At 55.4% G+C, this 26,674-nt stretch overlaps 1 protein-coding gene across 11 annotated transcripts in view; it reads left to right on the forward strand.

The window, feature by feature from the left end:
• Positions 1–26,674, forward strand: part of SYNGAP1 (synaptic Ras GTPase activating protein 1) — a 65,147-nt gene that overhangs the window by 18,884 nt on the left and 19,589 nt on the right. For 8 of the 11 annotated variants that reach the window (XR_012082967.2, XM_072987136.2, XM_072987131.2 and 5 more), the window contains exons 3-11: positions 1,618–1,723; positions 10,386–10,483; positions 12,787–12,911; positions 14,429–14,582; positions 14,697–14,795; positions 23,516–24,070; positions 24,186–24,330; positions 25,315–25,459; positions 26,057–26,293. Coding sequence is in view for 10 of the 11 variants with exons in the window: in XM_072987136.2 (XP_072843237.2) it covers positions 1,618–1,723; positions 10,386–10,483; positions 12,787–12,911; positions 14,429–14,582; positions 14,697–14,795; positions 23,516–24,070; positions 24,186–24,330; positions 25,315–25,459; positions 26,057–26,293 (1,664 nt within the window). In the remaining variant the exon portion in view is untranslated. Of the gene's footprint in view, positions 1–1,617; positions 1,724–4,985; positions 5,261–10,385; positions 10,484–12,786; positions 12,912–14,428; positions 14,583–14,696; positions 14,796–23,515; positions 24,071–24,185; positions 24,331–25,314; positions 25,460–26,056; positions 26,294–26,674 lie in introns of those variants that run through there. The other 3 variants (XM_072987132.2, XM_072987140.2, XM_072987139.2) reach the window with 3 other exon arrangements.

Below are 26,674 nucleotides of genomic sequence, written 5' to 3' on the forward strand. Positions count from 1 at the left end.
ATGCCCAAGGATGTGTAGAGCTTGGAAAAACAGTAACCGTGGATGTGGGTCAGGCCATGGGGGCAGGTCTGATGGGGAAGGGGAAGAATAGGGCCCTGATCTGGGCACCAGCAGTCAAAATCTGAGATATTTTGAAAGCGCTGTTTTCCTCCACCTCATGAGTAGGTCACCTCTGGGCCAAAGGCTTCCAGGACTCTGGAGTCACGGAGAAAATTCTTATTTATTTATGAGCCACCCTGAGTAGACATAGTCTAGAAGGGCGGAATAAATTTTTTTTTAATAAATAAATAAAATAAATATTTTGTTTATAACTCCAGGAGGAGCCGAGGCAACTTACAACATTAAAACAACCGGCATCGAAACATTAAAAACATTTAAAAATACAATAATTGCACTATTGAAATTACAGTAGGAACCCCCCCCCCTCCAATTCATGGGATCAGTATTTGCCGATTCACTTATCTGCTGGTGGAAATATTAAACAAAAAAACCTCCTAAAAATACCTATTTATATATGTTATCCCAGGGTACATGGACCAGAAATGGCCACTAGAGAGAGCCAGAGACCGTGCCATAAGGAGAAATCGTTTTGAGCAGAGGCTGAAGGAGAAGACCACGTTGTTGTTTTTTGGTTTTTGTTTTTTTTTACTAGAATCCAAAATCCATGGGGAAGCCAGAGTGGGATAGTGGAGACAGTGATGGACTGTGACCCAAAAGTTCTGGGTTCGAATCTCCACTCAGCCGTGATGACATCCACAAACTGGGAGGCCTTTTTCTGAAGGCGTAGAATAGGGAGAGAAAAGACTCTCGGGATGAATTCTGAAAATGTTTGGAGCCCAGGAAATTTGCCTTCCGCTCCGGAAGCCCGCCTCACCCCTGGCGTCCTGCACGTTAACCTTTGTCCCACGAGCCTGTTTGAACCTGGCTCGACGGTTTAAGGGTTTAGGTCTCTGGCTGCAGATCCTGAGGTTGGGAGTTCGATTCCCCCACCGGGTCTCCTGCAAAGAAGAACCAGCCTGGGTAGCCTTGGGGGGGCCAGCGGCACTATCCCCCAGTGCCCCCCCCCCAGGGGAAGGGAAGGGGAGAACCACTTCTGAGTATATTCTCTACCTGGGAAATGCTAAAAAGAGTCTCCCCTAAGTCAGAATTGGCTTGATGGCAATAGGGTGAACAATCCCCTCCCTTCTCCAAACAGAAACCCTTGTGCGAGGGTCAACCCACTGGGATCACTGGACCCCAGTCCTTCCACCCACCCCATAACCTTGATCAGTAGGGGAAGCAAACTGTGCCTTCGCCCCCATGGTTCCAGCTGCCCCCCACCCCAGCTAGGGCTACCTGTGTTTCTAAGGTTTGAAAAGGGGCTTTTGATTTGTGACATGTGGAAATCTCTCTCTCTCTTACACACACACACACACACACACACACACACACACACACACACACACACACACACAAACACACACACACACACACACACAGAGGTCTTCCTGAAAATAGGGTGTCAGAGTTACTTCCCGGGAGGAGGGAATAGAGGAGGGGTGGGGGCTTTCCTCAGCGCTGACACCTAACCCCTCCCTCCCTCCCTCCCTCCCTCCCTCTTCTCTCCTCATGGGCAAGATTCACCCCCTGCTCCTGCGCGAACGCCAGCGGGACCCCGGCCGGACCAAGCTTCTGCGGAGAACGGTCAGCGTCCCGGTGGAGGGCCGGCCCCACCCTGAGCACGGTAGGGACCCTGCGGCGGTGGCACGGTGGGAGGAGGAGGAGGAGGGAAGGGAGGGGAGGGTCCTGATCCCCAGAGGGTCCTCTTGGGCATGTGGGGCTGCTTTGCTGGGACTCCCAAGCAGGATGGGGGGGGCGCACCAGGCACAGCACTGGGGGCGGGCGGGCAGGCGAACCTAGGCCTTCTCCCCACCCTTGCTGAGCTGAAGTCCCCAAAACACACAGCGCTGCCTTTGCTGGTCCTCTAAGCGGAGGGTGCTAGAAAGGGGGGGGGCTCCCTTGGCAATTTGAGGAATGGGGACAGAGGGGTGGGGTGGTGGGTTGGGGCTGAACCGTGACGTTCCTCTGTGTGCTGCTTCCCACAGACAGTTTCTATGGTGGGATGGCAGGCAGGGGTCAGAGTGTCTTCTGCGCGTCGAAAGCACCCCAAACCTATGAAGGCTGCGGGGTGTGGGTGTGTACCTGTGTGTGCGAGAGGGGAGAGAGAGATGGGAAGGACACTCGGTCCACCCACCATGAAGACTCTTATGAGTGGCACTTTGCCCTTTTAGCCCCCCCCCCCCCGAGGACATCTCTGTGGGCCCCACATCCTTTCTCAAAGGGCTCCACTTTATTTTAATTTATTCCTAGAGAAATGTTACCCGGACCCCCAAAAGACATCCTGTGTGCGCTCGCAGGCGCGCGTGCGCGTGCACTGTATTCAGAGGAAGAGGTACCCCTTTTGGGGCCTGCAGGCAGAGAGTGGGGAAAAGCTCACAAGCCCATCTGGAGTCCTAGACAAGCTTGTAGAGAAGGCGAGCATGTGCAGAGTGCCCATCGCAAATGGGCCTTCCAGTCGGAGCATCGGCACCCATCTGCTGGGAAAAGAGATGCTTCCCCCCCAAAAAAAGACCTTGGGCCCTTTCTGTCTTTTGCTGCGGGAGCTCCTCAGTCCTCCTTTGGGGTCACCCGCCCAGAGGCCGCTCCATCCCAGAGCATCGTGGCGGCAGGGCGGGAGAGAGCTTAGCCGGGGGGGGGGGGGGGCAAGGTTTGCCTTGTGGGGGGGGCGCGAGCACCACATGCTGCCCTCCCTCCTCCCTCAAAGGAAAGAGTGACCCGGTCACCTCCTGGTCAGCTGGAGGGGCCTTGGGGTCGTCCCAGTCCTTGCTCCTTCCCCCCCCCCCCCCGGCCAATGCCTCCAGACCTTCCTGGGGGAAAGGAGGAGGATGGGCTTTCTCTGTCCAGGTGGGGAGGGAATCCTTCTGTTGTGCTTCCTCCCCCCCCCCCCCCCTGCAGGCATCTGTCCTGATGCCCTGGGGATTGGAGACCCCCTGCCAGCAGCTTCTCAACCATTCATCTATGTGCTTCCCCCCCCCCCTCAAGCTCTGGTACTATCCCATAATTGTAAGTTCAATTGAAAGGTAGGACTCAGGGGTGCTTGACAACTGTTGCTATAGGAACCCTCTGTGTGTGTGTGTGTGTGTGTGAAGCCTTCTCAGGCACCAGCCTTCTTCAGCGCCTGGCCATTCCGTGGGTGTTTTGTGCGTGTGGTGTGTGTGTGTGTGGGGGGGGGGGTTGAGGGTACCTGATTTCTCTCCCCCCACAAGAAGCCTGGAGCAGCTGCCAGCCTGTGCTTGTTTGGGGGGGGCAGCTGTCCACTGCAGGGGGTGTCGTGCACACAACATCTCCTCCACCCCCCACCCCTGATGCTCCCCCCCCAAGTCCCTTCCCTGAGAACCCAGGAGTTCTGGTTCTCACCCAACTCTCTCCACCCCCAATCTTGAGGGCCAACCTGTGTTATCCCCCCCAGCCCTGCCCTGTGCACCTGTTCTCTCTGTAAGGTGTGGAGGGTGATGTTTTCTTGGGGGGGGGCATTTGGTTTCCCCCCCCTTCCCTCTTCCTGGGGAATCCAGAGGCAGAGCCCCTGCACCCGATCCACAACTCCTCAAAGCTTCCTCCCCCCCACCACCATGACCGCTGGCCTGCCTGTTCTTCCTCTCTTCCCCCCCCCCCAAATATCTTTTTCTCCCTTTTTCTGCTTAGGGTTTAAAAAAAGATTTTTGTCTCCCGGAGAAGTTGGCTTAAAAGGTTTCCATGGAAACCCCCCCAAGAAGAGATGAAGGGAAAAAGCGGAGAGAGAGAGAGAGGCGGGATCCGGGCAACGCGGCGCCCCCCCTAACTCCCCCCCCCCCCGCCAGCCAAGACACCCGGGCCCGGCTGTCGCTGCCTCGTGGCGCCCCCTGCTGGCCTCTCGGCCCCCTCCCAGGAAGCGCTGCCCCCTCCCCACCCGGGCCTCCCGCCTTCGGCCCCCCCCCCACGAACGCCAGGTGCTCTCTCCGGAAGCCGCGGTGACCCCGGGTGACCTTCCTGGAGGGCAGCCTGCGAGGGGAAGACGGGCGGGAGGGGGGGGCAAGCCTGGGATGACCCCCACCCCCCCTACCCCACCCCCCCCCTCCGCAGGCGCCTTCCCGCCGCTGCCCCCGCACCGGACCCGCGGGGTCCTCTGGAACGGGCTGCGACCGGCTGGCCTGCCGGGGCGGCTGTCACCCGCCCGGCCACTTTCCCTCGTGGGCCCGGATCGTAAGTGTCGACCTCTTTCTCTCCCCCCCCCCCCCGCAGTCGTCGTCGTCGTCCCCCCCCCCCCGCATTGGGCACTATTGGGAGCTCCGGGAAGGCTTTGGGTTCCCCTCGGGGCGGAGCGCGGGTTGGAGCCAGCTGGGGAGAGGGCGGCGTGGGAGGGGGGGAGGAAAGGGTTAGGGTTAGGGGTCCGCTCCGGAGAGAGGCTGGGGGGGGGGAAATCCGTTTTGGAGAGGGAAGTCCCCCCTCCTCCAGGGATTGGGGGGTATCCCAGGCTGGGCTGCCGGGGGGGGGGGGGAGAGCGGCAGGGTGCCCCTCTTCCCCACGGAGGTGCCTCCGCCTCTCCCCCCCTCCACTATCCAACTCCCCCCCCCATTGCTGCTTTTGCGCCCCTCCGCCGGTTCTCCGGCCTTGCGTGCGCGTCCCGATGGGGAGAGGGCTGGGATCGGGGCCCGGGGCCACCACAAGCGGCGGGATGCGCTCCGTGCCGTGAGGGGGGGAGCGACGGGGGGGGGGAACAGGGCAGCCTTCCTTTCCTGGGCTTAGGAGGAGGGGGGGCTCTGACCCCCGGCCCCGCTCCAAAGAGCGAGCGGGGCGCGCGCTTGTGTGTGTGTGCGTGCGCGCGCGTGCTCCTGATGACAGCCGAGAGCGCGTCGCCTAGCAACAGCTCGGCATGCTGCGCGGCGCGGGGGGGGGGGCGGCGGCGGCGGCGAGCAAGGCGTGCACCGAGCGAGGAGGGAGCCGCGGACCAGCTCCCGGCGGCGGCGGCCCCGTCTTGGCTGCTGCACCGCCGGCAGCCGCCGCCCCGCCAGCGGCATGGAGCCTTAGGATCGGGGCTGCGCGGCCCCCTCCCCCACCGCCGCCGCCGCCTCCACCCACGCCAGGCCTTCGGGATGCGCCCCGCTCGGCAACCGAGAGAGCCGTAGCGGCGGCGGCGGCGGCGGAGGCCTTGGCGGCGGCGGGAAGGGGAGGGCTCTCCTCGCAGGTAAGGGAACCGGTGGCCGGGAGTGGCGGGGGGAGGAGGAAGGGGGAGGTAGAGGCTGGGGGGGACGCGCGCTCTCCTCGGGATCGCCCTGAGGGTCCCGCTGCCTCGCCGGTCCCGGTGCCGGGAGGGGGGGAGGGAAAGGGAGCAGCTTCCTCGACCAGGCGCGCCTCCGGGTGAGACCGGCGCGGTGGGGGTGGGGGGGATGCGGGGGCGCGCCGCCGAGAGGGCACGCAAGGTTGCGCCCGGACGGACGGATGGAGGGAGCGGGCGGAGGCTGGCGGGGGGGGGGGGAAGGGCGCAACCGGGGCCTCCCCCCCCCCCCGCTCGGCCTGCGCGAGAGCGGCTTTCCCCCCTTTCCTGCTGAGCCCCGGGGCAGGGAGGCCTGGGAAGTGGCCAGGATTCCTCCCTCCCGGTCTCTCTGTTTGTGTGTGTGTATATGTGTGTGTGGGGATCTGGGCGCGCTCCGCGCATGCGCACGATTCCTAGCGCGCGCGCCCCTTTCTCCATCCATGCGCAGGTGTGGAAGGTTCGCCCGTTGTGCGCGCGCTTTTATGGAACTGGAGGGAGGGGGGGAGGGAGAGTGAGTGAGTGAGGGAGGGGGGACGCGTTGCCGTGGGGCGGCGGGGAGGACGAGTCCTTGGGGTTGGTTGGTTGGCAAGGCGCGCGTGGAAGGCGGGCTGGCAATGCTGCCCTGCCAGGGTGGGGGGTGGGGGTCGGGGGTGGGGGTTAGGGAACCAGCCTGGGGATAGGGAAGAACCCTTGGAGGGGGGGGAAGGATGCCGGCCCCACTTCCCAGCACATGGCTGGGAGCCCTGCAAGGGGTGGCCCCTCCGGAGGGACACCCCCTCCACAGAGTGTCCTGGGCTACTCTGGCCAGCTCAGTGGGGGGGCACGAAGGGGCATCCCTTGGCGCTGAGGCCGGTGTTTGAGACTGTGGGTCGCGCCTCCAGCACCTCAGGGTGCCAAACCAGTGCACCCCTGAATTCTCCTCCTCCCCACGGGGATGGAGAAAGGGTACCTGCTGAGAAGGAGGGGGAGGCGGAAACAGCTCCCCCCCCCCACGACCAGAAAGGGCTTCCTTGGGTTGAGTCACCACCAACCAACCCCCCCCCGGTTGCTAATGTGTGGGTCTCCCCTCCCCTGAGTGGCAACACCCTCCTCCCTGGGGCAGCCGCTCAAGATCCTCGAAGGCGGCTCCCGGATCCCCTCTTCGCTGCCTCTTCTTCCCGGGGCGACGCCGGCCGAGCCCCCTCCTCCAACGCTCCTGGTCAGGTTCGGGGGGGGGTGTCCGAAGAACCGCTTCCTGTTCTGGTCTGGCTCCTCTAGAGTAGACCCAGGCAGAGCAGGAGAGGCTGATCCCCCCCTCTCCCCGGCCTGCCACCCCCCCCCAGGGAGTGCTGACAAGACCCACTGGTGTGGGCAGGGTAGAGGAAACCCCCCCTCGGGGAGGTACAAACAGGAGGAGGTCCGTGTTGCGGCCACTGGCCTCTCTCAGGGGCCTTCCATTTCCCACCACCACCACCCCCCCACGCCCAGCCCAGCCCCAGTGATCAGGCAGGGCCAGGGCAGGGCAGAGGGGCTGACTGGCGGTGGCGGGGAGCAAGAGTGGAGGGATCCCTGGCAAGGCTGGCAGGCCGCCTTCCTGGGGGTGGCAGAGAAAGACAGATGGCGCCCAGGCTCCTGCTGGCTGGTGGTTCGATTCCCTCTTGTGCTTGCGTGCGTGGGGGTGGGGATACTGGGGGAGAGGGTTGGCCTTCAAGAAGAGAGGAACAGTTCTGGTCAACCTTCAGGAAGGGGTCAAAGGGTGCCCTTGGGGTGGGGGGTTAGCACACACTCAATGCCAGAGACTGCCCTTCTGGTGCCCACTGGTAGCCAAGCCTCTGCAGAAGCTTGTTTTTTTTTGGGGGGGAGAAGTGTTTGGGTTGGTTGAACCCCGGCAGTAGCTCTTCTAAAAGCCTTTGCCTGCCCTTCTGTCCCACCACGGGGGCAGCTGCTCTAGAGCCTTCTGGATCACGAGGAGGATGGAAGATGGAGGCTGAGCCGGGCAAGGGATGCCTAGCCTGAGAGACCGCGTTTGCTCCCCTGTTTCCGTATTTATATGCTTAAAACTGCAGAGCTGGCAGGGACCCTTAAGGATCATCCAGTCCAGCCCCCCCCGGTCAATGAGGCCCAGTGGGAGGGGTGGGGGAATTGGACCCCCAACCTCTGGTTCCACAGCCAGAAGCCTTTCAAGCCACGGAGCGATCCAGCTGTTTCAACATGTGGAGTCCTGGGCACGATGCCCGTTATGGCCTTCCCCTCGTGCGGGCAGAAGGGCTCGAGGGGAAGCCCCTTCCCCCAGCCTGGGTCCAGCTGTCCTTCCGGCTGAGCGGGTCAGCCATGAGCCTTGGTAAATGGGGGGGGGGAAGGCCTCTTCCTCCCCCAGGCCCTGGACCTGAGGGGCTTCTGACATCCAGTCTCGGCATGCGTGCGTGCATCCCTCCCCACCCCAATCGCCCAGCATATTCTCTCTCTCTTTTCCCGAAAGTCCAGGCGGGAGATGCTTAACCCTCTTTAATTAGCCCTCCTGTCACTCACCCCTGGCTGGCCTGCCCATCACTTTGTCAGCCGGCATTTTCCGACCAGAACAAACACCGTCCCCCCCTCCCCATCATAAAGACGACGGAAGGAGTCTTGCATTCTTGAGTAGGGGCTGCAGCTTCCTGCTGTCTGCTCCCCCACCCAGGTCTCTCTCTCTGCCCCCTTGCTGTAGTTGCATGGGGAGATATCGACACACACCCCCATGGCCTCTGCCTCCAGTGGGGCCCTGCTGAGCCCCCAGTTCTTCCCCCTCCCGCCGCTTGGGCACCCTTGCCAGCCTCCCCCACCTCCCCCCCATTCGAGGCCCTCCCTGTCCTCCGGCTGGGCCCCTTGTGGGCAAGCCCTTCCAGGGTGCTTCTGCCCCTCCGAGGTGGGGTGGCGTGGGGTGGGGTGGGGTCAAGGGAGGCCAGACAGGGGCGAGCCTCCTGTCAACCGGAGCTGCTGTGCCGTCTCCGAAAAACTCCCCACCCGGTTGGGGAGGGCGCCGGCGGCCTTCCTGGAAAGGTTTGGGGCCTCCCGGGAGGACAGGCTCTCGACCCTCAGGTGGGGGGGGGCCCTCCTTCGGCCCGGCTGTTCTTCCTGTTTCCTGGCACGCCGGGTGACGCGGAAGGGCTCGGGGCCCCTTCCTGAGCAGAACATGAGGCATCGGCGTGGGGGCGGCAGCAGCATTCACGGGCACAGCGGGGGCCCTTCTCAGCGCACAGAACAGCCCCCCCCCCGCTGGCCTCTTCTTTGGCATTCCTCTCCCAGGAGTGCCAGCGCAACCTTGCCTGCCCCCCCCAGGGCAGCCAAGCGCTGAAAGAGTGGGTCCAGGCCCTACTGCCTGGGGGGGGAACGTTTCCCCTTCTCTGCGTCCCTGACCCCCATTATCTCAGCATCCCACGTCTCCCTCCCTCCCTCCTTGTTCGGTGGCCCATCAGACAGGTGGCTTGGTCTCCATCCTCAGGGGCCAGCACTTTGTACATGCTCCGTGGCTAACGACGCTGCAGAGATTTTGGGTCTGGCGGCCCCCAGGGAGGGGAGAAACGGTTGGCTGGGATTGTAACTATTTCCTCCAGCGCCTTAAAATATAGCCATACTTTCTCCTCTGGAGTTGGAAGAAGGGGCTCATCGGGCACGATGACGGCCTGCTTTCTCTCCTGCCTCCCTGAGGGTTCTGCGGCGGCTGCGCGACAGGCGGAAATCCAACAGGGGCCACAATCCCCGGAGCAGAAGGGGGAGACCCTGCTTCCGTGTTCAGGCGAGGAGATGCCAGCCACCCTAACACAGCCAGGCGGGGAGGGGGTGGAAGGGCAGCTGTGCTGGCACATCTGGAGGGGTGTAAAGTCTTTGGACCTCTGGGCTCTCAGCCGGAGGAAAGGGGCTAGTGGACTGGGGCAAGGGGGAGAGGGGAACCAGGGTCAGCCTCTGGGGGGAGGAGGGGTGTGATGGTTATTTCCACCTTCGGCGCCAGTCAGTGGGCAACGGTGGAAGTACTGGTAGTTTCGAGGTACTTTCGGGGGGGGCTTGAGGGTCCCCCCCCCGTCTCTGGTGCCATTCACAAGCAAAAGGCAGGATTGCACGAACACACAGAGAGAGAATGCACTCGTGCATGTCTCTGTGTGTACATGTGTGTGGGAGTCTCTTGAATGAAACAATGAACCGAGAGACTAAGGCTGATGCTTCTTCTTGGTCTCTCTCTCTCTCTCTCTCTCTCTTCCCCACCGAGGGCTGCTAAGGTAGTTCGTCAAGGGACCAATGGCCTGGGTGTGCATGGCCTGCCGGGCTCTGCTCCTACCCTAGATAAGCTTGCATGCTCTCTCGCTCTCGCTCTCGCTCTCGCTCTCTCTCACACACACATAAACACACACACGCACGCACGCACGCACGCACTTCTCTGCTTTACCGGCAGTCCTTGGCTTTTTTCAGCCGCCCGGATGACCTCCTCCTCCCTCCCTCTCTCTCTCTCTGTGTGCTGCTTGGCCTCATTCTGCTGCGCGTCCCTTCCCTGTCTTCTTTCCGTCCCTTCCCCCAGTGTGGCTCTCTGGATTGGAGGAAGAAGAGGTGGTGGTGGTGGTGGTGGTGGTGGTGATGGGAAAGGCACCGGGGAATGGAGGGTCTCCATTCCGGAAAGGTGCAACGACTTCCGGCTCCCACCTCTCGACGAAACCCAGTTCCGTCTCGCTCTTTGCTGGTCAACCCAGCCTTTGGCCGTGAAAGGGCTCCCAAGCTGCCTCCACCCATGCCAAATCCCCCCCCTCCCGCCTTCTTCCTTGGTTCTTGGCCCCCTTTTCTTTGTTCTTGGCCACCCACCGTGGCACCTTGTCTCCTGAAACCACAGACGATCCCAGGGGCCACCGAGGGTCATCTAGCCCATCCCTCAGTCGGCGCAGAGGCCCTTGGCTACAAGAATCCCTTATGCCAGACGCTCTCTCTCTCTCTCTCTCTCTCTCTCTCTGTGTGTGTGTGTGTGTGTGTGAGCCGTGGGACCTGCCTGCTCCTGCTGCGTCGGCTGCCTGAGTGGCCGGTGGCTGGAAGAATTGTACCTTCCCATCTTTCTTTCCAGACTACCACGCCAGTCGCTCCCGGCGGAAAAGCGTTCCTGGAGGGAAGCAGTACAGCATCAACATGGATGCCCCGCCGGCGCCCCCCTTCCGGCCCTCGGTGAGCAGCCTCCTCCCTCTTCCTCCCTCGGTCTTGTCTCTGCCCCCTTCTGCCCCACCCGTGGCCCTAAAATTAAGGATCGTCCTGGGACAGGCGGGCAGGCAGGCAAGGGGGCCCTCCTGCGTCAGGGCCCTGGGGGTGCTGGGAGGGGGCAGCAGCCTATGGAGGGAGCCTGACGGGGTGGAGGAGCTGGACCCCGTCAGAGAATAGGCCCGGAAAGGCAGGTGCCCCCCTCTTCGCCTCCTTGCCCCCACCCTCCAGTCAAGTGGGCAAGGAGCCAGGGGGCGCCCCTTTTCGGAGTCAGGTCTTAGTTCACCTCTCCTGGTCTGGTAGAGCCCATATCCACAGGATCGGTATCCACAGTTTCAATTATCTATTTATTTATTTATTTATTAAATAAATAAATAAATATTGCCATCTGTGATGAACAACAGGTTTTTCTCCAGGATTTTGGGGTGTGTGGGGTAGACAGTGTCACAATTAGAGATATTTCTTGTATCCCCTGGTCGTCCCAGTAGTATGTGTGTATGTTGCCTGACTTTAGGCTGGGCCCTAAAGTGGCTTAGCATGTAGTTAAAAAGAGCAAAACTCTAAAAACACAGTGGCTGAAATCCGCTTGCGCCACTACGCAAAAAGCGTAACATTTAGTGGCAAACTGTCCTAGGCCAAGTAATTTCCATAGGCGCTGTCTGGTGCGTACACACTTCTGTGGCTTGGCGTGCAACCAAAAATGCTTATGGAGAATTCTTAATTTATGTTAATGTGCTGCTAAAAGTTATGCCTTTTACGTAACTGCACAAGAGGAGTTTGGCCATTAAGTGACCAACGCTGAAATACAACTTAGCTGGCGATTGTGTTAAAACACACTTAGAATTCAGAGGGGGGAAAAACAACACAAAGATATAGCCAGGTAGCAGCTGGAAGACCATCACTGTGAGCGTCCATGGACTGCCGATCAGTTTTTTTTTTTCATACACGGAGAGCAAAATCTGGGCCACCGGTTTATATATAGTGTCTGTGATGGTATAGGGGATAGAAGTGGAACCACAGTGGAATGGGAGGTAGGGAACGACAGACGCACATCAGCAGCTGGGTCTCTTATCCTGCTGGCTTAATGCAGAGCAGAAGGAAAACTCCACGTGTTCCCTGAGCTCTGGCTAGTTTGCTGGATCGATCTCACAGCTGGAGTGAGAACGGGCACGCCAGATCAGCAGGAGATGCTCACGCAATCCCGTTCAACTCCATGTTTAGGCAACACGGTATGAGCCTTGACAATGAGTTGCCCAGGTGACCATGCCATTGTTTCCATAGGCTATTAAACAGTCATGGAGTTGAGAATGTAGTTTCTGGGCGATAGGTAGATAAAAAAAAGAATGCAAGCTTTCCAGGCTTGAGAATCAGACTTGATTTTAAGAAAAGGTACGTTGGACAAGGTTTTGCCAGTGACAATAGTTTGGCTGTACACAGATCGGTGGAGAAAGCCAACTAGTTGCTCTCTATATAGTAAACTTCAAAAAGCCCTGATCTTGGTGTAGACCTTTAGATGCACACTGGAATTTATGAATGTAGCCCTCTTCAGCGGACTCCTTTCCATATCCTTTTGTAATCCATTTTTACCTGGGATAACCCCTTTCTTCTCCCTCCTCCATTCTGTTAGACTAGACGGTGCTTTAGAGCAGTGGTCTCCAACCTTGGGCCTCCAGATGTTCTTGGACTTCAACTCCCAGAAATCCTGGCCAGCCAAGGTGGTGGTGAAGGCTTCTGGGAGTGGTAGTCCAAGAACATCTGGAGGCCCAAGGTTGGAGACCACTGCTAGAGTAAAAGGCAAGAATGGGAAGGACCGGCAGTCGGAATAAGCAGCGACCAATGAACTGTGGCGTGGATGGGAGCAAAAAAGGAATGAAAGGGGAAGTAACTGGGAAAGCTGAAAGGATGGCAGTGCTGACCCGTTGCGTGTGGGGCCCTGTTGTGATGCCGCTGCCTGTGAGACTGAGGCCGTTTGAGCCCGTTTGGCTCAGGGCAGCTGCAGCACCCCAGATGTGGAAGGACATGGAGGTGGGCCAGATGTTTATACAGTCTGGTGTGGTCCGCAGAGCCCAGCTGTCCCTTCCAGAGCTGAGTTCAGGTTGACCAGAAGAGCTTGACCAGAAACCCCAGTCCCTTGCCTTGCCTCCCCACCCCATTCCCGGTGTGTGTGTGTTCTGTACTGGGAACGTGGTCTCAGCATCACCTGTCGCCCTGGGGGCCCACCTCTCTCTCTTTCTCTCTCTCCCTCCCTCTCTTTTGCTGTCCCCCACTTTTAGCAACAGGGATTCCTCAGCCGTCGCCTGAAGAGCTCCATCAAACGGGCGAAAAGTCAGCCCAAGCTGGACCGCACCAGCAGCTTCCGCCAGATGCTGCCCCGGTTCCGGAGCGCCGACCATGACAGGTGAGGGCGTCGGGTCGACAGTCCCCATTCCAGGCGGGGTGGGCTGGCTGAGGTGGTGCGAGCCGGGCTGTGCGGGGCTGGCGTCGAGGCAGCAGCCTCCTCCCCTGCTTGGCTCCCCAGTCTGGCTCACCCACCCCGCTTCTGCCCGTGATCTCTTTTGGCTCTTCAGCCGTGGCGCTGGACTTGCCTGCTTCTCTCTCTCTCTCTCCCCCCAAACCTCTGGTTCCTTCTCCCTCTGTTTCCACCTGGGAGCGAAGCCACCAAGCCTCACCCCCCCTTATCCTTCCCGCCCCCCGTTGCCTCCCTGCCTTCTCCCGGGCTTTTCTCCTCCTGCCGGTGGCTGGTCTTGGGCTGATGCATCCTTGCCTCCGAGGCTCATCCTTGGGTGCCCTGAGTATTTTTAGCCGCTGCCTGCCTCCTGCTACCCCCCACCCCTGCTGACGGCAGCCCCGACACGCATGGGCTCTCTCCACTTACGCCGCTTGGCTAAAAATATCCTCCTGGGGGCGGCAGCTCTGAGCAGAAATGCCACACGGGGTGTGGGGGGGCCACTTTGCAGCGGTTTCCTCCCTTTGCCTTCACCGCTTGCTCTGCCGTGGCATGGCTGGCCGCCACCGCTGCCAGCAGCAGCACCCCGGTGTGTGTGTGTGTGTGTGTGTGTGTGTGTGTGTGTGTGTGTGTGTGTGTGTGTGGGCAGACAGCACCTCGAGGGGCCAAGGGGAGGAGAGTTTCAAGGGGGCCATGCCGTGATCTTGGAGCCAAGCGGGCACCAGGATTTTGACCAGGGTTGGAGGAGGGAGAACGGTCAGACAGAGCAAGGAGTGTGGCCGCCACAGGGAGATGTGGGAATGTCCCCCCCCTTCCACCAGGTGGTGCTGCATCCCTTGGACAATGACCAAAGGGGGGCTCCCAACCCCCCCCAACCACACCCTCCCACCCCTGACCACTTTCTGGCCAGGGTTGATGGTGCTTGCCTTTCCTCTGACGCCGCTCTTTCCATCTCTCTCTCTCTTTCTCTCTCTCTCTCTCCTCTGTCTTGATCCCGTTCTCCAGGCCGGGACCCCCCCCTGGCCGCTGCAGAAATGACCCCCTTGGGGGGGAGCAGACGCCAGGTACCCCGCCGGAGTGTGGCTTTTGTGGAAGCCACAAACGGCGCCCCACCCACCCAATGCCTTGCGCACTCTTTCCTTCCCCTGCCCCCCTCCAGGAGCAGCCTCACCCCCCCAATGCCCCGTTAACTTGGTGCCCCCCAAACCCACCCACACCCACCACCTACGTTACCCTTGCCCTGTCCTGCCCACCTGCTCGTGCTTGTGTTGTGATGTTGGTAACACACCGGCTGTGCGCCTTGGCTCCCACGTTCCACTCCGGCTGTGCGGTGGCACCCTCCCCCTTCCAGCCCGCCGGTCCCGGCTCATTCACTGACCGACCCTCACCCTCCCTCTCCCTCTCCCTTTCCCCTAACCCTCCCTCCCTCCCTCCCTCCAGGCACCTCACCTTTCCCTTTCCCTCCCCAGGGCCCGCCTTATGCAGAGCTTCAAGGAGTCCCACTCGCACGAATCCCTGCTCAGCCCCAGCAGCGCCGCCGAAGCCTTGGAGCTCAACCTGGACGAGGACTCCATCATCAAGCCCGTCCACAGCAGCATTTTGGGCCAGGAGTTCTGCTTCGAGGTACCAGGTGGCGCCCTGGCACATCGGGGGGGCTCTCTGGCAAGGGGGGGGGGCGGGCGGGCAGGTGTGGCCGCCGGTGGCTAACCCTCTCCTCATCTCTCCCTTTCCTCTTAGGTGACCACCTCTTCCGGCACCAAGTGCTTCGCCTGCCGCTCAGCGGCTGAGCGGGACAAATGGATCGAGAACCTGCAGCGCGCCGTCAAGCCCAACAAGGTAGAAACCTCCTCCTCCCACCCCACCTCACCCCCCCAGCAACTTTTCTCTGCCTCCCCCGCCGCATTTTCAGCTGGGATGGGTTGTGCCATGCCATCATTCCCTGCAGGCGGTTGCAAAAAGTTTTGAATTTCTGGTAACATTCCTTGTGCTACGTAGTAGAAGAACAACGTTTCACGGAGGAGAGACCAGCCACAAGTGGTATAGTCCACTCCCTTCTCATTAAGTGGCACTTAAATTCTTATTTATTTATTTGTTTGTTTGTTTGTTTGTTTGTTTGTTTATAACCCTCCTATCTGGTCATTGCGACCACTCTAGGCGGCTAAATTAAATTCTTAATAATTCACTCTGAGGCATTTGTAGGAGGAGACAAAAGTAAAACTCATTTCGTTACTTACGCTTGTGAAACAGATCAACAGCGAAATTAACGCAGGCAGCTGACTTCAACAGGCTGAAGACAGAGAAAGGAGGAAGACTCAGCAGAGAGAGGCAGGGCTCTCTGAATTCTGAGGCGGGAGGGAACGATTGGTTTGTGCTGGACAGATTGACAGTCACCCAGCCCATAAAAAGCCTCTTCCACTCACTCAAACCGCAGACAGAAGTTGTAAAAAAAATTGCAACACAGATCACGTCCTGGGTGGAGCAGAGACCCAGCTGGCCAGCCCTGGTTTCTGTGAGCCACTGAGCTAGTCTTTGGTGGACTGGCAACTTTATAGGATCACTGGAAAGTTAGAAATAAGACGAGCTTCTGAGTTCTCCAGAATGCTTCCTCAGGCCAAGATGGTATCAAACTTGAATCGTTCAAATGTTGGGCCCGGTATAATGCCCAAGGGTCAAACGAGAAGGCAAACAATGGGATTTGAGGACAGAGGTGGAAAACACTGTCCTTTCATGGTGTCTCTCTTCCTCCCGCCCCCCCCCCCACTACTTCAGCCCACACCTCCCCACAGAGGTTTCGGGGAAGGTGAGGGAAAGCCTGTTTGGGCAGACAGGGCTAGACCAGTGAGAGGTTGGGGATTCAGCTTCCCACCATCTTCCACCTGGAGAAGAGCCAGCCTATGTAGCCTTGGGCAAGCTGGCTGGTGGTCCCAGGGCACCCATGGAAGGAAGGAGGGAAGGAAGAAAGGAGGGAGGGAGGGAGGGAGGGAAAGAAGACAGACAGAAGGAAGGAAGACAGACAGACAAAAAGAAAAACAGAAGGAAGGAAGACAGAAGGAAGCAAGACAGAAAGAAAGACAGAAGGAAGGAAGACAGAAGGAAGGAAGACAGACAGACAAAAAGAAAGACGGACGGAGGGACGGAGGGAAGGAAGAAAGGAAGGAGGGAGGGAGGGAGGGAGGAAGGAAGGAAGGAAGGAAGGAAGGAAGGAAGGAAGGAAGGAAGGAAGGAAGGAAGGAAGGAAGGAAGGAAGGAAGGAAGGAAGGAAGGAAGGAAGGAAGGAAGGAAGGAAGGGGAAACCAGTTGCCAGTATTCTGTAACTCAATCCTGGAAAAGGGTTGCCGTAAGATAGAACTGATTTGATTGCACATGATGATGATAATGATGATGATGATGATATCCTTCTTAAGGCCCCTTTGTGGTTTTGGAGCAACGAAACAGGAAGCAAGGTTTCAGTTTTCAAACCAGTGGAACCAAGGGCACACCGTATGATATCACACATTCAGTTTCAGACAAATGGTTCGTTCGGCCGACTGGGATCGCCCTGAGGCTGAGTCTCATTGAGGGCTATTCTCACAACAGCAAGATTTTCTCCCGAGTAGCAGCTGGCTGTGGTGTTTTAAACAGGAAAGGCAAAGTGGCAGGAGAAATTCTGCGCCTCCCCTTTCTTCCCTGGTAGGACCTCCCCACCAACAGAAGAGGTCCTCTGTGGCTAGGGGCAGTCTACATCACTGAACACTGAATAGCTGGGGATGAGTAACGGGAGGAGGAGGAGGACACAGAAGCCACTCTGCCAGAGAATGTTCCCGAGACATGTGGGAGGGGGGTCACTGGAGGTGGTCAACCACCTCCTGCCCCCTTTTTCCTGAATCTCAGAAAGAATGTTTCAAAGGACCCCTTGCTCTTCCAGTACCTCTCCAGCAGGGCAACATAACACCAATGCTCATCATCATCATTATCATATTTATTTACAGTGGTGCCTCACTTAGCGATTGCCTCGTTTAATGATGTATTCGCTTAGCGATGAGGTTTTTGGCGCGGTTTTGGGCCCTGTTTAGCGATGTTTCCTATGGGGAAATTTCGCATAGCGATGTTCGGGACCTTGCCTCGCTTAGCGATGACAGTTTTAGGTCCCCTGTTTCGCTTAGCGATGTTACGTTTTTGCTATTTTTAAAGTGTCTTCAAAGGTTCAAAAAGCAGTTCAGTGCTTCCGAATGGGGGAGAAATAAATTCACCAGAAATTAACAAAGAGTCAGATCAAAGCCAAATTAAGTTTGCACAGGTTTCAGAAGGTGCACTAACGATCCCAACCATTTAAAACAGGTTTCAAACCTTTTAAGACACTTTAAAAATAGCTTTTGACAGGTCCATTTTTGCAATTTTAAGTGTGTCATAAAAGGTTCAAAAACGGTTTTGAATGCTTGGGATCGTTAGTGCACCTTCTAAAACGTACGCAAACTTAATTTGGCTTTGATCTGAGTCTTCGTTAATTTTTGGTGATTTTTTTCTCTCCCATTGGAAAGCATTGGACCCGATTTTGACAGCTGTCAAACGGGCACTTCAATCCTTTCCACTGGGGGAAAATAAAAAATTCACCAAAAATTAACGAAGACTCAGATCAAAGCCAAATTAAGTTTGCACACATTTTAGAAGGTGCACTAACGATCCCACGCATTTAAAACCATTTTTGAACCTTTTAAGACACACTTAAAATTGCAAAAACGGACATCACAAAACCATTGAAATGCATTGAATGCATTCCAGTGAGGGAAACATTGTATCGCTTAGCGATGTTTCCTATGGGGATTTTTGCTTAAGGACAGCAATTCGTTCCTATTGGAACGGATTAACCGGTTTTCAATGCATTCCTATGGGAAATGGTTTTTCGCTTAACAATGTTTTCCCATAGCGATGTTTTTTTTTTGAACCAACTAACATCGTTAAGCGAGGCACCACTGTATTGTATTTATTTATTCTATTTATATCCAGCCTATCTGGTCTTGCGACCACTCTAGAACTGCAGAGCTGGGAGGGACCCTAGGGAGGAATGAGTCCAGCCCCATTCAAGGAGGCACAGAGTGGGAATCAAACTCCCAACCTCTGGGTCTGCAGCCAGAGACTTAAACCATTTAGGGCCTCAATGGCCATGCCCTGTCGTCTGCCGGGGACCTCCCTCCTCCACTCCCCCCCACAACAGCTCCGCCATTTGGGTCCGAGTGTGCCAGCTTTCTTGGTTGTGCACTGCTTAGAGCAGGGGTCCCCAACTTTTTTCACCCCGTGGACCAGCTGGGGAAGGCGGGGCACCCCCCCTCTGCAGCCTGGTTGTGTGGACATGCACGCTCATGCACAAACAGTGGCGCAGCGCTCGCACAGGCGCACTGGAGAGGGCATGCATGCATAAATCAGCTGTGGGGGGGTGAGTGCGTGCAGGGTGGTGGGGCGGGGGGGGGGTCTGTCTCCGCAGCCCAGTCCGGCTCAGGACACGAACCGGCACTGGGCCACAGACCAGGGGTTGGCAACCTCTGGCTTAGAGACATTTTCCCTAAGTCAACGCGCATTTCGTTACCAGGCGAAGGGGGTTCCTGTTCTCTTGGTTGTCGTCTAAATCGTAGGATTTCTGCTCCCCCATGTTGATGTTGCACGGATTTTCCAGGCTTCTGGTTCATTTCCATTCACTTAATTATCATCCTCTACCGTCAGAGCTAAAAAAAAACTGACAATATTGGGAGCGGCACACATATTGTACCGATAATTAACAGATACTTAGATTTTAGGTTAAAACTATAATGCCAGTCAATATTTTGTAATTTTGATGGGCTGTGTTTGGTATTTTGAATTATTATTGCTGTTGTTGCTGTTAGCTATCAAGTCAGTTTCGACTTATGGCAAACCTTTTCAGTGTTCCCAACTGTGTATCCCTGGATGTTCTCGGACCACAACTCCCAGAAATCCTGGCCAGCACAACTTGTGGCAAAGGCTTTTGGGAGTTGTAGTCCAAGAACATCTGGGGACTCAAACATGGGCACCGCTTGAGGAGAGAATACTCAGAACAGCAATGAAAACTGGTTATCCAGTTGGTTTGGGCCCAAGTCACGAGAAGCACGATAAATGAATTGTTAAAATGTGACGGAGAAACTAAAGCCAGCAGGCTCCTTTCTCCCGGGCCAGCCGGGACCCATCTTTGCTGTCCTTTCATTAAGCAGGCAAAGCCCTTTCTCTTCAGGAAGACTTTGCTTTTCCGACTGGCTGTTCGAGAGGGTTTTTTTTTAAATTATTGTGTCTTGTTGCTTTGTATATGTTTTTCTGTTGGTTTTGTTTACTCTTTTAGTGTGGTATTTGTTTGATTCTGTTGTAATATTTGTATACCTGCTGTTTTTAGCTTTTAAACATTGCCTTCCGCTGATGTAACCTGACTTGGGCCCTTTTTTTTAAAAAAAGGAGAAAGATGGGCTAAAAAATATTTCAAATAAATAAATAAAAGATGAAAGAAGAGAGTTCTGTGTTTAGGGGAAAAAAATCTAATGCCCAGGAATCGTACAACGGTCTCTAGCTGGGCCGGAGTGCTTGTGGACAGGATCCGGGGTTCTTCAGCAGACTGCTGGTGAAACCGGAGTCAAGGTTGTAACCGCAATTCTAGGCAGCGTCCACAGAAGTGGAGAGTGCGAATCAAGGGACGTCAAGAGGCCCCTGTATACTGTTTTAGTCAGGCTTTTCTCTGGAGTCCTCCATCCAGCCTTTTGCGCTGTTTTTAAAGAAGGCATATCGGGGAGCTGCCAGAGAAGGGCCATCCAGATGAGGAAAGGGCCTGGAAACCAAGCCCTGAGGGGGAAGCAGGGCCTAGCTTCCTGTTCGGAAAAGACCCTCCCAGCGAGGAGGGCGATGCTAGGGCTTTCCTCCAGGTGAGCCGCCCTCGAGTGCTGGGGAGTGTGGGTCTGTCGGGTGGAACTCCAAGAATGGAGTTTGCGGGGACGACATTCTTAATGGGGTTTGTAGTTAAAAAACAACAACAACAACCCCAAAACTTGAAAACCTTTTGCCTGGAAAAATACAAAAAGGTTCAGAAGCCTCTGCCTTCCGTATTACTTTCTTCATCTACTTGTTAGTTGCTTGTGTGAGTTATCAGGGTGCACCTGACTCATAGTGACACTAACATCATTTTCAAGGTATGTGAGATATTTAAGGAATGGTTTATGACTAGCACCCTCTCCTTTCCTCACTTGAGTTTCCACACCCTGGAGGGATTTGAACCCAGTTCTCTGGAGTCCCAGTCCATCACTCTGTCTATCACACTACAGTGGTTGTTTATTTTTTTTTTCATATTTATACTCTGCTGGTTTAAGAAGATCCCAAGGGAACAGAGACTCTGCCCCTGTGGATCTGGTGAGATAGAATCCATGGAGCATATGATGCTCAGATGTAACCGGCATAACAAGATTCGAGGAAAATATATTACATCTCTCTTAAAAGACATGACAGGCCAATCAGACTCGGAATACTATAACCAATTGTTAATTGATCAAAATCGGACTACTACAGAACTGGTAGCGAAATTTTGGGTGGCATGCCATAGTAGCCAGAATAGATAGCCAAACCCATAGACATTGGTCTTACATTGTCATATTTGTAGTTTTATTGCTTTTTTTTTTATTTGTCTTTTTTGCAGTATATGTCAGTACTTGAAGCTCTGCATTTAATTTTGTTTTATATGTGGCTTGATGATGTAACAATAAAGTACGTATGTACGTACTCTGCTTTCCGTCACCAAAATCTCAAGACGAGCTTACAGTACTTAATGTGTTACAACCACCAAGCACAATAAAATCAAGAAATAATACAATAAAATTTTTAAACATTTCATTAAAATGGATTAGGGGTTCTTGGTCAAGAAAATGTCTGCTTTAAGAAATTATGAGACCAACATCTTTATGTTGGGCACCTGATCTCCATAAGGGAGGTTACACGTTTTAAAATACAGTGGTGCCTCGCTTAACGAGCGCACTGCATAACGACGAAATCGCATAGTGATCCGTTTTTTTGGATCGCTAATGCGATCGCTCAACATCGTTTAGATAGGGCGAAAATCGCTTTACGAAGATCGGTAAGCGTTTCGCTTACCGATCTTCACAAAACGAAGCCCCGACGATCAGCTGTTCAGCGGACAAAATGGCCGCCGGAAGCTCCGTAATGGCCACGCGCAGCGTTTTCGCGCCCTCCCCTCGCTTAACGAGGGCGCGAAAATGGCTGCCGGCCATAGGAAACCTCGCTGAATGGTGAGTAAAGGAGCCTTTTGGAACGCATTAAACGATGTTTAATGTGTTGCAATGGCTTTCCCTGTCCCGTTCAGCAATGTTTCGCTATAGCGAAGGTTAATCTGGAACGGATTAACCTCGCTATGCGAGGCACCACTGTATTTAAATATTCTAAGCAGCCCTTCTTTGTTCTCTGCTCGTCCTTTAAAATTTTGAGAGACAGGAGTCCCTGATTTGTCCCAAACAAGAAAGGAAGAGCAGCAATTTGTGCATAAGGTTTAAAATATTTTACATAAATTTTTTAAAATCTTTTAAAAATTAGATATGAGGCATTTCAGTATGAACAAAGTTCTCTCATAAGGACGCTTGTAGCTGAAGCTGCCATTGGTCACCCAAATGTCTCATATTTTGTATTTTTTCAGTAGTATAAATATTGTATCTAATCTTAGAGCCTGGGGAAGTACATGCTGGAGAAAAACAGCCCTTTGGAGAGGCTGAACCCTCATGGCAAAACGATTAACGAGTCATAGTTAGCAAATGATTTTTAGTCTAGAAACATACTGATAACAAGTGAAGTAACCACAACCAGGGAGTTGTGTGGTCACCTCGCCCTGGTAAAGAGTGTGTCTGAGGAAGTTCTTGAACATTTCTCAGGGTGCAATTACGTTGGGAAAGAAACTTGAATTCATGCACTGTGCAGTTGCACCAGGAAATGTCTATTTCCCAGATCTGTATGCATTACCTGGCTACATAGGGAGGACAGGCTTGTCTGCAGCTTCTTAAGTTAGCTCTCTTGGAGCCCTGCAGGAAGTGCAGTTACAAGGGAATTGCCTGACAAGCTGTAAACAAGGATCATGGGGCCGTTTCCTTCTCTCATTAACTTTTAAATTTTTTTTTGAGGGCTGTGTGTTTGCAACAGCACTGGCACCAAGCTGTTGGAAGGAAGGAAGGAAGGAAGGAAGGAAGGAAGGAAGGAAGGAAGGAAGGAAGGAAGGAAGGAAGGAAGGAAGGAAGGAAGGAAGGAAGGAGGGAAGGAGGGAAGGAGGGAAGGAGGGAAGGAGGGAAGGAGGGAAGGAGTGTATGTGTATAGACAAGAGAGAGATCTTGCTGGTGGAGAAAAGGTCTCTTAATATACTTTTTCACAGATATAACCAACATGCATGCTTTCTCAGCAACTTTTTTTGCCTGTGTTTTACTTTTCCGAAATTAATAGCTTATTTGATCGGTGGTTAACTTTGTTTACCATTCCTAGCATTTTACATGCAAAGTCTGTGCTAGTGCAGCGGCTTTTCAATGTGGATTTACGCAACCCCACTGCCTGAAATCATGTGAATGAATCTGTATTTTTTTTTAAAAAAAGTAGAAGCCCCAGTGGCAGAGGTGAAGAATTAATGATTTTTTTAAAAAAAATGTTTATTTTTTTAATGGGGAGGAACTCTAGGCGGATTCATATTTCCTTTTGCATCATGGGGGGGAATGCAAATCAGCCCATCTGAAGCCTGTAGCATTTCCTACATATTTTTTTTTTAGCCCATGTGGTCACACCATCAGAGGCAGCCCTCACCTGGCGTGGGATGTTTTAAAGTGAATTGGGATTTAACTCAGGCCCGCATGTCAGTACAGTGGTGCCTCGCTTAGCGAGCGCTTCGCTATGCGATGAATTCGCATAGCGAGGGGGTCCGGGCCATCGCTGGAGCGTTCGCTCAGCGATGGCCCCTATAGCGTTTTTTCGCTTTGTGATGATTGCTAAGCAATTCGCTTAGCGATTTTCGCAGAACGAAGCGGGGGAGAACAGCTGATCGGCGGTTCCAAAATGGCCGCCGGAAGGTCCGCGCCGCATTTTCGCGCCCTGCCCTCGCTTACCGAGGGCGCGAAAATGGCGGCGCTATGGAGGAACATCGCTTAACGGTGAGTTTTAAAGCCATAGGAACTCATTGAACAAAGTTCAATGCTCTCTGTGGCTTTTTAATTTCCGTTTAGCGATGTTTTCGCATAGCGAAGGTTAATCCGGAACGGATTAACCTCGCTATGCGAGGCACCACTGTATATAGCTAGATGAGGCATCTACAGAAATATGGTTGGGTAGCACTCTGCCTTTAACTGTGCCGATCCACTCTTCTGAAATTCCAGCTGTGATCCTGTGCCAGCCACCTTCTCATTCCCCCATGCCCGTATCTAACTGGTCAGCCTGCACTGATGCTTGCCGTGTCTGGTCTGTGCCATGAAGGTTGACTGTGGTGCCAATCCTCCCCCCCCACTCCCACTCCCTCCCCCGTACCCATCTTCCTGAATGGCTGCCCTCCTTCCGCTTAGGATAACAGCCGGCGTGTGGACAACGTGCTGAAGCTGTGGATCATCGAGGCGCGGGACCTGCCCCCAAAGAAGCGCTACTACTGCGAGCTGTGCCTGGATGACATGCTCTACGCCCGCACCACCAGTAAGATGCGGACGGACAACGTCTTCTGGGGGGAGCACTTTGAGTTCAACAACCTGCCGGCCGTGCGCACGATCCGCCTGCACCTCTACAAGGACACGGACAAGAAGCGGAAGAAAGACAAGAGCAACTACATGGGGATGGTCAGCATCCCCATCGCCAGCGTGACCGGGCGCCACTTTGCCGAGCAGTGGTACCCGCTCAGCCAGCCCAGCGCCAGCAAGAGCAAGTCCGGCTGCCCGGCCATCCGGGTCAAGAGCCGCTTCCAGACCATGAGCATCCTTCCCATGGAGCTGTACAAGGAGTTTGCTGAGTATGTCACCAACAACTACCGCATGCTCTGTGCGGTGCTGGAGCCGGTCCTGAGCGTGAAGAGCAAGGAAGAGGTGGCCTGCGCTCTGGTGCACATCCTGCAGAGTACAGGCAAAGCCAAGGTACCTTTTTTGGGGTTTGGGGTGGGCCGGGAGGGGAGAGGAGAGAGCTGGGAGGGAGGCCAGGACAGGGCTGAGTGAGGGGAGCGGGTTCAGGTTTCTCCGCCTCTCCCGGCAGGACTTCCTCTCGGACATGGCCATGACCGAAGTCGACCGTTTCATGGACCGGGAGCACCTGATCTTTCGGGAAAACACGCTGGCCACTAAAGCCATAGAGGAGTATCTCAAGCTGATTGGACAAAAATACCTCAAAGACGCTATAGGTGAGGAGCCGGGTTGGGGGGGGTAAGAAAAAAGATAGGCAGGCGCCTTCTCCCACCCGTTTGCCCATCAACGCCCCCCCCCAGTGGCCTTGGGGTGAGGAATGGAAGAGAGGAGCATGCTGGTGACCGCTCAGGTTGCACATTGCACCAGAGAAGGAAGCTTGGGGGAGAGTTTCAGGAGCATGATGGGGGCAGCCTCTCGCAGGTGGCAAAGCCAGAAGGTTTTCTCCTTAAGGGGCCCCTCCCGGGCATTTAGGGTTCAGGTCAGGTGGAGAAAACAGTGGGGAGAGATCAGGCCAGAGAACTTGATCTGACATCACCCCCTTTCAGAGCTCACTTGAACCCAAATTTCAAGTGAAATTCGGAATTTTTAGCATGCATACATTACTGAATGTCATTTAGGAATTTTTAGCCATGCATACATTACTGAATCAGCAATGTCTATGTTGGCTTGGGAATGTAGTGAGAATGGCTGATGGTCGGATTCCAAAAGATCTCCTGTATGGAGAATTAGTGCAGGGAAATCACCCCAGAGGGAGACCACAGCTGCGATACAAGGATATCTCCAAGTGGGATCTGAAGGCCTTAGGAATAGACCTCAACAGATGGGAAACCCTGACATCTGAGTGTTCAGCCTGGAGGCATGGTCTCTGCCCAGCAGGATGAGGCAAAGAGGCAGCCCCGAAACCAGCAAAAGCAGGGAGCTGGACAGGGGACAGATTGTATTTGTCTTCAATGTGGAAAGGATGGTCACTCTCAAATTGGCCTTCTCAGCCACACTAGACGCTGTTCCAAGTCCTCCATACAGAGCACGTTACCATAGTCTCTCGAGACTGAAGGATGCTTAATCAGAAGGCACGCATGCTCTAGGTGGCTGGGGGGGGAGTCAAGGTGGGGCCCAGGCCCCCTCAGACCCATATGCACCTCCTCCCACGACCCACCCCTTCCCTTGTGTTGCTCCCCTCCCCCTGGTTCTGCCTGCAGGTGAGTTTATCCGGGCTTTGTATGAGTCGGAGGAGAACTGCGAGGTGGACCCCATGAAGTGCTCGGCGTCCACCTTGGCTGACCACCAGGCCAACCTTCGCATGTGCTGTGAACTGGCCCTCTGCAAGGTCGTGAACTCCCACTGGTCAGTACCAGACGTCCCTTCGGGTGGATGGTTAATTTTTGGAGGGGGGCTCTGTGTGTGTGTGTGTGTGAAAGGTTTCACACTAGGAATAGGGATGCTCCTGGGGAAACCCCAACGGCACAAAAGCGTAAAAGGCAGATTTGCCCCCCCCCCCCCCATCTTCGCAGCTCTCCCTGAGCACGCAAGCCTAGATCTTCCTTTAATAAGAATCCACTCCAGTGGCACTTTTAGGGAGAAAGAAAGAGCTTGAATCCCGGTTATGCGCTTGTACTTAAAATCAGAGGACAAAAAAAGAAAGAAAGAAAGATAAAACGAAGTCTCCCTTTTTTGGAGGATGGTTCGGGGGGGGAGAAGGAGGACTCCCAGGAAGATAGGAAAAATTTGTGGCAAAGGACAGTCCCTATAGACTGCAAATCTTTCCCCCACCCATAACCAGTGGGGCTCAGAAAAGGGATCAAAAAGACACACACCCCTGGGATTGCAGGAACATTGGGGAGCAGGGATGTGTGGGGAGGCTTATAGGAGATCTGGTGTTCTTTGGGGGAGGGGGGTCTCCCATAGCTGCCGACTCACTCCTTTCCCTTCCCTCTCCCCCAGCGTGTTCCCTCGGGAGCTGAAGGAAGTTTTCGCCTCCTGGAGGCTGCGCTGTGGCGAGCGGGGACGAGAAGACATCGCCGACCGGCTGATCAGTGCCTCCCTCTTCCTGCGCTTCTTGTGCCCGGCAGTCATGTCGCCCAGCCTCTTCGGGCTCATGCAAGAGTACCCCGACGAGCAGACGTCCCGCACCCTCACCCTCATCGCCAAGGTCATCCAGAACCTGGCCAACTTCACCAAGTGAGTCTCACCGGGCGTGCCACAGAAAGGGCCAGAGGTTGGGTGTTCGATTCCCCCCACGGTGCCTCACGGACAGCAGTTGGACTGGATGATCTCGAGGGTCCTTGCCATTTCTGCAGTTCTAAGATGATGATGGTGTAGACCCTGGAGTGAGCTCAACGGGTAAAGACAGGGTGCTGGGGCAGACCCTCGGCTTCCCTCTTGCCCTCTTCTGCTCGCCCCCGGGGGGGGCTTTCCTGTCCCCCTGCAGCGGAGGTGGGCGCCGCCTGATGTGTTTGCTTCTCCGAGAGGCTCTACCCCAGAGAGCACTCAAAGAACCATAGATTTACGTATAGAACAGTGAGGTTGGAAGGGGCCTGTAAGGTCATCAAGTCCAACCCC

Source organism: Pogona vitticeps, chromosome 2 (assembly GCF_051106095.1).
Source record: "Pogona vitticeps strain Pit_001003342236 chromosome 2, PviZW2.1, whole genome shotgun sequence".
NCBI classification, from domain to species: Eukaryota; Metazoa; Chordata; class Lepidosauria; order Squamata; family Agamidae; genus Pogona; species Pogona vitticeps.